This window comes from Mytilus edulis, chromosome 5, assembly GCF_963676685.1.
Source record: "Mytilus edulis chromosome 5, xbMytEdul2.2, whole genome shotgun sequence".
In the NCBI taxonomy this organism is placed as follows: Eukaryota; Metazoa; Mollusca; class Bivalvia; order Mytilida; family Mytilidae; genus Mytilus; species Mytilus edulis.
Genome location: NC_092348.1, coordinates 2,615,833 through 2,627,857, shown reverse-complemented (window position 1 = coordinate 2,627,857; position 12,025 = coordinate 2,615,833). Strand labels below are relative to the sequence as shown.

At 32.5% G+C, this 12,025-nt stretch overlaps 1 protein-coding gene across 1 annotated transcript in view; it reads right to left on the bottom strand.

Annotated features, from left to right (window-relative positions):
* LOC139522652 (uncharacterized) overlaps window positions 1-12,025 on the bottom strand; it is a 117,518-nt gene that overhangs the window by 105,120 nt on the left and 373 nt on the right. The window contains exons 2-8 of the mRNA XM_071316119.1: window positions 7,992-8,555; window positions 7,366-7,404; window positions 5,505-6,062; window positions 5,166-5,195; window positions 3,357-3,485; window positions 2,696-2,812; window positions 2,238-2,264 (exon numbers count right to left, since the gene is read on the bottom strand). Of these exons, the coding sequence (XP_071172220.1) occupies window positions 2,238-2,264; window positions 2,696-2,812; window positions 3,357-3,485; window positions 5,166-5,195; window positions 5,505-6,062; window positions 7,366-7,404; window positions 7,992-8,555 (1,464 nt within the window). The remainder of the gene's footprint in view (window positions 1-2,237; window positions 2,265-2,695; window positions 2,813-3,356; window positions 3,486-5,165; window positions 5,196-5,504; window positions 6,063-7,365; window positions 7,405-7,991; window positions 8,556-12,025) is intronic.

Here is a 12,025-nt window from a genome sequence, read left to right as displayed (position 1 = left end):
TTTTACCGTTATTTGTCATACAGCTTATCAATATTGGAAATCTGCACCACTTAAATATTGAGGTCATACAACAATTACATTTAATTTTCAATTATTGCGACAGGTATTTAGAATTATGACGTCAAAACTTTAAGGGATCCTTTGTGATGTCCAGTAATGGTGAACAAATACTGTAATAGCGATTAGGTGTATAATAATATACACCGTATTGTTATTTCGAAATCTGTCACTCTTGAACTTTTGACGTCATAAAACAATCATTTTCTCATTGTGGTGTTAGATATTTTCTTTTTATATGACGTTAAAATTTTACAGGAACTATTGTGATGTCCAGTAATGGCGGACAAATAACAATAAGGTGTATTACGACCCTCGTATTAGTCTGAGTTTTACCATGTATACATGTATTAAATCTCCATGGTCATATATCTATGAAATAGGGGGGTGGAGAATAAATCTATTAATTGGTGTATACATCTAATTTCACATCATATTATAAATGTCACTTTGTGTACTTTCATTCAATATTTATCAGGGTGGTAATGGAGGTATCTTCATGGCTTATCACGGTAAAAATTCTTGCCAAATGACGTTAACAGTAATTTTTGATGCAAAACGATAAAATGTACCCTTTCTTTAAGACGATAAGAAAATTGACTGAATTTGACAAATCCTGTTAAATTTTCAAAAAAAGACCTCTGAAGAATAACGATAAGGATAGTTTGACAAATCACGGTAAAAATTTAACCAAATTGGCGTCAACTGGTAGGAAAATGACCGTTTGACGCCTGACGGTTAAGGGCATTACTACCCTCATTTATCTTTCTATAACCCATTGTCATTAACCAAAGCTTTCTCAGTTTCTGTAATTCTGATAAGAAATCAAAGATTCTTGTGTGGGTTACTATCCACACTCTTTCGAAAAATGCGAGCGTTGATAGTAACCCCCCAGTGCCTGTGTAAAAAATAAAGAAATGTATCAGGAAACAAGTCAAGTTTGAAGTAACTTCAAAGACAATAAAATTCTATACACCCGACAACAAAAACAATAGTAATTACTCCTAATCAACAGAACTGGTGTTCGGAAACAGTGGGGTGATGCAACGATATGTTTGTGGATGCTCGACACTGTGCAGACGATTCAAATATGGCGCTTAACAGAAGTAACACATAACCAGAAATGTGTCTGTTTACATATACAATCACGTACCTTTAATGCTTACGTTCAGGAAAAAGTGAAAATAAATATTTTGGTCAATTTTGTAGCAACATCAAAGCATAGTTCTCAAATATTATTATTTTCATATTATATAGGGCTGAACACTTTGGTAATCTTAAATATTTTGGCCACATAGAATTAAATGAATATTCTACAGTCTCCGCCTGTTTTCAATTTATTGTTAGCGATTATATTATTACTTGGCCATTTCTATAGTGATTACTTGAATACTTGGCCATTTGTATAGTGATTCTTTGATTACTTGACCATTTTTTTAGTGATTTTTTTTTATTATTTGGCCATTTATAAAGTGATTATGTGATTACTTTGTCATTTGTATAGTGATTATGTGATTATTTGGCCATTTGTATAGTGTATATTTGATTACCACACATAATGCTTTAAGATTTTTTGATAATTCAATAATCAAGGAATTTTTTTTTTATTATTTCATCACCTTGTTCAAACAAATAATTAATGACTATGTAATTATGTGATTACTTAGACCCCTAAGGAGCCTCATTCTAGCCGAACTAAAAAGAAATCAAACTTGGGAATCTGACGCCTTTTATTGAATATCAATACATTACACCGGGTGACTATAGAAGCTGGAGTTTTGTCCAACACGTTTTGCGGGAAAATGAAAATTTAATACAAACGAAAATGTAAGAGGATATTGAATAACTTCTACACTATAATACAGAAAAGCTTTTTTTGTTCGATTTGCTAATCACTTTGAGAAGTTTGTTCTACTATAACGCTACTGAATTAAAAAAACAAAAACAATAGCATTTCCTGTCTAGGCAACATTTCAAAATAAACATTCCAACCCGACAAGTTCCGCTATGCCAAACCTCCCACTTAGTCGATCCCTACACTATTCTTAATTTGAAAGATATAAAAAAAACCAAAAAAACATCTTATTTTGAGCCCGTCCTGACCGGCATATACGATCATTTATCCCATTGAAACTGAATATTTTAAAGTCATATTATGTACTAGAAAAAATGTCACTTACAAAATCCAGACGTAACAGCGGCTGCAGCTGTGAAAAAAACATAAATGTATATCAATTATTAGATGAATGTTATTTCTATATAGTATATCATTATTTCTCAACAAACCAAATAACATTGATTTAGAGATACTCACAATAGTCATAGTTATTTTCCGGTTCAAACAAAATCAGAACCATATAAAGTAGCCTCCCGTTTCTTCAATGTTTAAACTTAAAACACTAACTGTTTACTCAAATTACTCCGATGTCATATTTCTGTGACCAATACATGATGCAACTACTTAACTTTATCAAAATAATATTCATTATCGAATTCCAAATTTAACTTTCAAGAATATTTTGAAAAAAATTTGAAGAAGAAAAAATGCAACTGTTTGTTACAAACGGTATTTAGTATGGTTAATAATCACAGCATTGTCATTTCCCGTATTCTCATGCCATAAGAAATATTAACATACCACAAAATCCACAGTATTGTTGACAATTTTGATGTGCCCACTCTGAGTATTGTGAACAAGATGATTTACCATAGGCTAAGCAGTTTGTTAATTTATCTACACATGTTGGTTTCGGTGCTGCAGAAGAAATGGAACAAGATAATAAAATCATATCTTTTCGTTTTATAGTTTATATATAAACTATTCAAGCTATACTTGATTTCAATTCATAATTATAAGTATACCAATACAGATAGTTTAATAAGTAAAGAGTAACTAAAATAATAAAAATACTGAACTCCGAGGATAATTCAAAAAGGAAAGTCCCTAATCAAATTGCAAAATCAAAAGCTCAAACACACCAAACGAATTTAAACCAACTGCCATATTCCTGACCTGGTACAGGCATTTTCTTTTTTAGAAAACGGCGGAATAAAGGCTGGTTTTATAGCTGGCTTACCTGTTACTTGTATGACAGTCGCATAAATTACATGATATTGAGAACAATGTGTGAAAAAAAAAACGAAGCAGACATTATAGGTAAAATGTAAAATATAGGGATGTAGCAGTAAGCAATAATTTTAATCAAAACAAACAAAATGCCAACAAAATAAAGCACAGAAAACATTTTTTTTAAACTTCACACAAATTTTAAAAACTATTTGTAAATGAAAACACTTACTGGTACAGAAACCACAGTATTCTTGGCAGTTATCCTTAGCCCATGGTTGATATTGGGTACAAACAAACAGTCCATATGAATTACAGTTATTAAGTTTATTTTGACAAGCTGAAGGTGCATTGGTAACTCCTGAAATAGTAGATACAAGTGTTTGATAGTTACAGCCAAACTATCTTGTTAAATTGAATGTGCATTCTATATATTCATCGATCTGGTTTGTTTTATAAATTGTGTAAAAAGGCACCCTTATGACTATTTACCAGATTTGTAATCACATAAGCAACACGACGGGTGCCACATGTGGAGCAGGATCTGCTTACCCTTCCGGAGCACCTGAGATCACCCCTAGTTTTTGGTGGGGTTCGTGTTGATTATTCTTTAGTTTTCTATGTTGTGTCGTGTGTACTATTGTTTTTCTGTTTGTCTTTTTTATTTTTAGCCATGGCGTTGTCAGTTTATTTTAGATTTATGAGTTTGACTGTCCCTTTGGTATCTTTCGTCCCTCTCTTATGCTTTGATTGATCAGACTTCATAAAATTGACTATTACTCTAAATCGAAATGAATAAAAACTTGTTCCGCCATCATTCGGTTTAATTGGTAAAATTGGTATGTAAGTTATACATTCAAAATGGTAACACTGTCACGGAACTAGTTCATCGTTGGAATGTGTTTTACAAAGAAATTATAAGTTTTAACATCAAATCTTTTTGGTTTATCATCAATTTAGGCTCATTATTTTGTTTGTATTCCAATCGTGTATTTTTAACATACATGTTCAATTCATCATTTTATAAACATATTGTTAGCTTGGTACATTTACCATTTTAGGCATCTGTCGTTCGTGCATTCTAGACTACCGTTCCTTAGGTTTTCATTTCAAAGTCACACATTATTATTAAGGGTTACTTCGAAATGTAAAGTATACATATAAAATAACTACAAGTTAAAAGATGATTTTTTTTTCTGAAGGAGTTGTTGTAAAATTGAGAATGGAAATAGGGAATGTGTCAAAGCGACAACAACCCGATCATAGAGCAGTACTTGCAAACCAGTTTAAGCCCCGTCAGTGTGAATGACGTGTGGTAAAAAAAATGTACCTTTACCATTGGACATAAGGTTGTCAACTGATACCAATGTTTTTGACCTTTACCTTTGACATAGGAAGTTATACATACATTATGACACACCCTCTGGTGTTGGTTAATATACATGTTAAGTATTAACTTTGAAATCATAGCAGTTTTCAAGATATAGAGCAGACACGATGTTTACCATATAGGACATGGGGTTGTTAACTGAAACCAAAGTTTTTGACCTTGACCTCCGACCTAGGAATTTTTACAAACATAATGACACATCCTCTGTTGTAGGTCAATATACGTGTCAAGTATAAACTTTGAAATCATAACGGTTCTCATGATATATAGCGCGCACGATCTTTACGATAGGACATGGGATTGTCGACGGAAACGAAAGTTTTTGACCTTGACCTTCGAATTTGTAAGTTGTACAAACATAACAACACATCCTCTTGTGTTGCTTAATATACATGTGATGTATGAACTTTGAAATCATAACGGTTTCTAAGATGTGGAGTAAGTAAGTTATACAAACATTATGACTCATCCTCTGGTGTTGATTAATATACACATCAAGTATAGAGTATGCAATTATAACGGTTCTATTGACATAGAGCGGACACAATTTGTTACGGACGGAAGGGCAGACAGACTAGTCACTATAGGATGACGGCCATTTTGCGGGGCCCTAAAATAGTCAGGGATGTATAATAGTAAGTATATAATTACCTGCTGTTGTTGGTGCTACTGTTGACTGAACTATAAAACAAAAGACAAAAAAGAAATCAGTCATCATTAAGTAAATGTTTTAATACCTAATACTTTTAAGATCTTTTAAGGCGCATTTGGCTTTTTGGAAAAAAATCAGAGTATTGCCATATCTAAATTGCATAAAAGAAAAAAAAATATAATTCTTATTCAACAGCGAGTAACAGAGTAAGTATAAGCACACATTTTAAAGAACAAAATTGATAAGTGTTTAACCATTATATACACATGATATATAAAAACATATCGAACATCTTGTTGTATATACCTTTGCTGCTAAAAAAGACAAACAATATTTACCAGTACATGCTTTCTGTAGAATTTGATCAACTGCTTGTTCTAACTGGTCAAAGCTATTGACCTTGACCACCTTTGTCTGATCATCAGCAATGAGCTGGAGTTCATATGAGTTGACTGCTGACCCAACACCTACAGATATTAGACCAATGTGGTCACGTCTGGCACCGTCGGCTTGTTGTGTCGTTTTGGCATTATTGGAAGAACCACCATCGGTCACTACAATGGCGATGCGAGGAACGTTGTTTCTTGCGCCACCAGGTTGAGAGAACATTTGTTGGCGCATGTTCTGTATTGCGTCCCCTGTATTAGTATCACCACCCATGAATTGCATTCCTTCAATGGCTTTAAGTGTGTCTCCTCTGTTTGTATACATGTTAAGTGGAAACTGCATGGAAGGATAACTGCTGTATTGCATTAATCCAACGTGCACTTTATCTTTTCCGATGTCAAGCTTTGTGACGGCATTTTTTAAAAAGTTTTCTAGTTTCTGAAAGTTTCCTGAGCCAACGCTCGACGAGGAATCAACCAGAAAGGCAAGATCGGCTTTTTTCAAGCATGCTGAAATAGAGTGTGATTTTTTTTTTATATTTTCGACAAAAATATTTATGGATTTTGTTTTTATTGTACTTTATAACTTTTGATATAATTTCAATAATTCTTTGGGTCAATCGTATATACTCTTCAGAAGCTTTGTTCAAAGAAAACAGTTATAACTGTACAATGCCTCTAAATTTAGACTAACAACTATTGTGCAATATCAAAAATAATAAAGCGGAAACTTTGAAATTAATTGGAAATGTTTAATAATCATATAAAGAAAACGTAAAGAGTAGCGGCAAAACTGATCGATTTGTTCAGAATATAATAAAACAAAAATATTCGTAAAAGTTGTATTTCAATTTTGTTATGTTAATACCACAAACAGATAAAAACAAAGTATTATTAACATATAAGCAGTTTATGCATTTAAGATAAACAAAATATATGCAAAAACAAATATTTAGTATGTGGTGTGAAAGAATGTTGTAATATATACGTGTGATAAGAATAAAATGTCAAGATGATTTATGACGCAAATTCCTGTCTAGTCTTTCTTATCCATTATTTTAATGTAGTCAACACCTATTTGTTTCGTGTTTATCTTAGCTATCCCAACTAACAAAGATTCAAGTACAAAATCAACTAACAAAGACTCAAGTACAAAAACAACTAACAAAGACTCAAGTACAAAAACAACTAACAAAGACTCAAGTACAAAAACAACTAACAAAGACTCAATTACAAAGACAACTAACAAAGACTCAAGTACAAAAACAACTCAAAATGAAAACAAAAGGAATATAAATTCCCAAAAAGTTATAAAGAATAAAAGCCTTTATCTGCTGCTTAATTTGACCTCTTAAACCGTTGAAAGTAAAGCCCATAGAAAGTTTATGTAAATAGATAACAATATTTAGTACTTAAATCTGACAAAAACTAAATTGCTACTAGAAAACTAATTGTAATAAATCATGCTATGATGAGTATTTTATTTATCAGATGTTGGAATTATGAATTTAAATATGCTCATGGTATTTTCCACCTCCTATTTTATTTAATTATTTAATTTACAAAAATACAGTTTACTTTGAAATGCATCAAATAATACTGGATGTACCGTATCCTTCGTACTTTATTTCTACGTAAAGATATATGCTATTGTAGATTTTTTTAAGTCTGGAATATATCTCAAAGTTTCCATATTTAGATTCGTTTTATTGATTTGTTACTAAACGTTCAGTGGCATCTATTTCATGCATATTCGGCACGTACGTTTTAAGTTTGAACGCAGTTTGACGTTTGTGTCACATGCCATACTTACATGTTGGAGGTGGTAGTTGATTTGGATTTGATGGCAACTCTAAAAGGTAACAGAATACATTGGTTAGACTATTTGTAATAACGTAATCACTGTCAATAATGACAGAGCTCAATACTGGTTAAAATTGAAAATTAAACTAGCATTATCAACGCTATCAGAAAACCAAGTCACTCTGTGTGATCTTTTAGGAGTGAAATGCATAAAAAACGATGGCGTTTGTCCCATTGTCTGAACAATAAATGAACAACATAACAACATGCATTGTTTGCAGTTATTGAAATGTTTACAAAAAATTAAATGTGAATTTTTATTCAGACATCCAAATCTTCGTTGCAAAATCACATAATCATCTTTAAATAACTGTAAACCTATCTTGATTGATTGATTTATTGATTGATTGATAGATTTTAGGTCTACTTTTTAAAAATACTTTCAACCATTACGAAAATTATTCATATCATTGTTTTTTGTGTGTAATTTAAGGTTCTAATATTTTTTTCGTACTTTTGAATTTGAAATCAAATTATAAATGCTTATAATTGGCTCAAAACTTAAAAAAAAGATGAAAAAGATATCGTAATACAGTTTCACAACTTTCTTGTGTCAGGAATAGTGTTATAGCTTACCATTGCATAACTTCGTCGATAATGAACTTGAAAGTGAATTCAAAGCCCCATAGTTTTCTGCAGTCAACATATATCTGTGGCTTGGACTGCTGCTTACTGATGACAATTCGTCCATATTTATCCCCGAACCTACTCCAACGCCATACATAATGATATTGTTGTCCTTGGCAACTTGACCTTGAATTTTTGTCAAATCCTTGGCGGTTGAAGGTCCATCTGTTATCAAAACGCCGATGTGTGGAACATTGCTTCTTGCTCCATGTATTGGGTTAAATGAGGTATGTGTGACGTATGTTAATGCATCGGAGGTATGAGTCCGACCAGAAATATAAGGAATTCTGTCAATGGCGGCAAGCACATCCGCCTTTGATGCATAAGCATTTAAAAAGAACTGGTTATAAACACCAGAACTAAACGTCACAACACTTATTTGAGTTTTGTCCGGCGCTATCTTCATATTGTTCACAGTCTGTTTTAAAAAGGCTAACTGTTTTTGAAAATTGGCTTTCCCCACATCATCTGATGAGTCAACTATAAAAGTTATGTCTGCTTTTGTATCACATCCTGACAAATAAATAAGAAGCAGATATAAATATGGACATTGTAAACAGTGAAAAATAAAGTATTGAAATTGAAAAGTCCAACAAAAAAAAAAAAAAACACAAAACAACACACACCTACTGACGCACCCACACGATCGTCATTATATTTAACAAATAAATAAATTAAAATTGCATCGTAATAAGTATATAAAACTTTATTTAAAGACAGACTTAAATGTCTTGTCAAAACACCAAGCATGAACAGTGCAATATGAATGAGATGAAGTTTACATATCATTGGCTTTAGAATCTATATCCATGTAGAACCAGTTAACGTATGATGTCAAATGTTGAAGGATAAGACAATAACTAATCTTTACCATGTTTACTGTTATCTTTTAAAAAGAAAATGCACACATTTCATTAATTCGGTCAAGATTAAACCATTTTAACTTACATAAATGTAGAGATTCACAATGGTACAATTTCCAAATACAGATATTTGATTTAAAATGGAATACCATGATAAGCTTGGTGATATTATTTATGTAGCAAGCTAAGGTGCATCAATATTAACAACTCAAATTGGGAAGTACGATCTCGCTTTGATTATGAAGCCCATTCAGGCAGAATCATTGAAACCGTTGGAATAATATGATGTTCAGTAGTTGTCTGATGTGGTTCATAAGTGTTTCTCGTTTCTTGTTTTTTTAATAAAGATTAGACCGTTGTTTTTCCCATTTGAATGGATTTACACTAGTAATTATTTAGGGCCCTGTCATGATAGCTTGCTGTTCGTAGTGAGCCAAGGCTCCGTGTTGAAGACCGTACTTTGGCCTATAATGGTTAACTTTTATAAATTGTGTTATCTCATTGGCACTCATACCACATATTCCTATATCTATTTACGAATGCACATTTTTTAAGCTTTAATAAAAAGCCATGTCGCAGATCCACTTTCTTCAACAGCAAATATTGTCAACATATTTATCTTAGTTTCTATGAACTTGATTTTATTTCTTTGACCTAAGGGTTTCGGGGATACCACTTGTTTTATGCTTTTACTCTTATGATTAACCACCAAAACTATTGGTCCTGAGATTGCAGTACCTGATTAAGGTTAAGTTACTCCAGACACATAAATACAAAGATCAAATAAAATAACATAAACTTCCGAATTTTAAGGATCGGGGCTTACGTCATTCGTGCATTAAAAGGAACACTGCTTATGTTTTTTGTGTATTCGTGTGATCTGGGCTAATTTCTTTCGTGCATTAGAAGGAACAGTGCTTATGTCTTTGTGCACTATTTAGGATCAAAGAATGAGTATTAAATGCATTAAAAAGAACAGTGCTTGAGTCTTTTGTTACTGGTAGGATCGAGGCTTATGTCTTTCGTTCATTAGAAGGAACAGTGCTTATGTATTTTGTTCACTTTTGGGATCAGGGCTTAGGTCTTTTATGCGTTAGAAGTCCAGAAACAGTGATTATGTCTTTTGAGCACTTATAGGATCGGGTCTTATGTATTTCGTGCATTAGAAGGAACAATGCTTATGTCTTTTGTGCACTTTTGGGATCAGGGCTTAAGTCTTTAGTGCATTAGAAGGAACAGTGTTTATGTCTTTTGTTACTGGTAGGATCGGGGCTTATGTCTTTCGTGCATTAGGAGGAACAGTGCTTATGTCTTTTGTGCACTATTGGGATTAGAACTTTTGTCTTCGTGCACTATTGATATGAGGGCTAATGTTTTTTGCATCAGTCTTCATTGTCAGCGCTTGTATACCTTTTTTGTGTTAGTAGGATCTGTTCATACAATTTAATATACTACTATGATCAGTGCATATGTTAGTATAGCATTTGTTTCAATGATCCGTGGGGCTCTCTATAGCCTGCTGTTCATCGTGAGCCAAGGCTCCGCGTTGAAGACATAATCTCCGTACTTTGACCTATAATGGTTTATTTTTAAAATTGTCACTTGGCTGGAGAGTTGCCTCATTGGCAATCATACTACATATTCGTATATCTATATGTTATGTTTTTCTTCAATTAGAAGGATCATGGATCATATTGTATTTTTGTTAAAAGTATCAGGTCTTATAATGTTTTGTTGAATTAGCATGCAGCTAATAAAATGCTAACACTTAACACTTGTTTGGCTTTATAAATATTTTGATATGAGCGTCACTGATGAGTCTTGTGTAGACGAAACGCGCGTCTGCCGTACTAAATTATAATCCTGGTACCATAACTATTAACATGTCAATCCGATCATTAGTGTAACACTGATATTTTTATTTAAAAATGTTCCAATTTGTTTTGGCAAACGTACAAAATAAACCAAAGTAATGCCTCAAACACAGTATTACACTAGTTTGAACTACTTTTTATTCTGTTTATATGAAAATATACACAATGAATTTGTCCAGAAAATTAATGTAAGATATTGGTTGTTGTCTACATGATAATTGAATAACCTATATCAAGCTAAAATGTTTGAGTACTGGAGTTAAACAATTTATTAAGTTAATACAACGAGCATTAGTTGAAACGCAATTGAGCAATCAAAACTTAATGGTCAACACTGACTGATAATTTAATTACTTAATATACAAAATTAATACATGTACATGTGTCTTTTAAATTATTGCAATATAGAAGCAATAGATACTGAGTGGATACCCGCAGAGATAGAAAGTCAACTATCCAGTAAGTGATACCGGCCAATGGCAGATACTAAGTGGATACCCACAGAGATAGAAAGTCAACTATCCAGTGATACCGGCCAATGGCAGATACTGAGTGGATACCCGCAGAGATAGAAAGTCAACTATCCAGTAAGTGATACCGGCCAATGGCAGTCTAATTCAACCTTTGATCAGTGTCGATATTGGACAAAATTACTGTCAAATAGCAGATTAGGCAGAAATTTTGTGTTAATCATTGGAACATATGTGTAGTTCTCATACACAGATAGGCTATTCCTTACGTATTGAATTATATTGTGATAATACATGTTATATTCTTGATAATTAAAACAAAGATAGGGAAAAGTATTAATCGTCGAAGAAATTTTCTTGAATTAAAAAAGTTTTCATTTTAGATTCAATGTTCTGTCTTTTTTCTCTGTTTGAAAAGCGTATGAATTACATGAGGACGACACGTCAGTCGTAAAATTGAAGAAAGAATTGAAAAAAGAATTATTATCAATGTTAGATCTTAAGTCGATCTCTCTGTATATATTTATAAAAGAAGATATAGTTGATTGCCAATAAGACAACTCTTCACAAGAGACTAAAAACTAAGAAATAATCATTAGGCACCATAAGGCCTTCAACAATTACACAAGCCAATACCGCATAGTCAGCTTTAAAAGCCCCGAATTGACAAATATCCAATGTCTGCATTCCAATTGAGAATACTGTTTGTTGACCTATAGATGTCTCTTGGTTGTTTAAGTTGTTGAGATGGAGTCTCACTGAAGTATTCACCACAT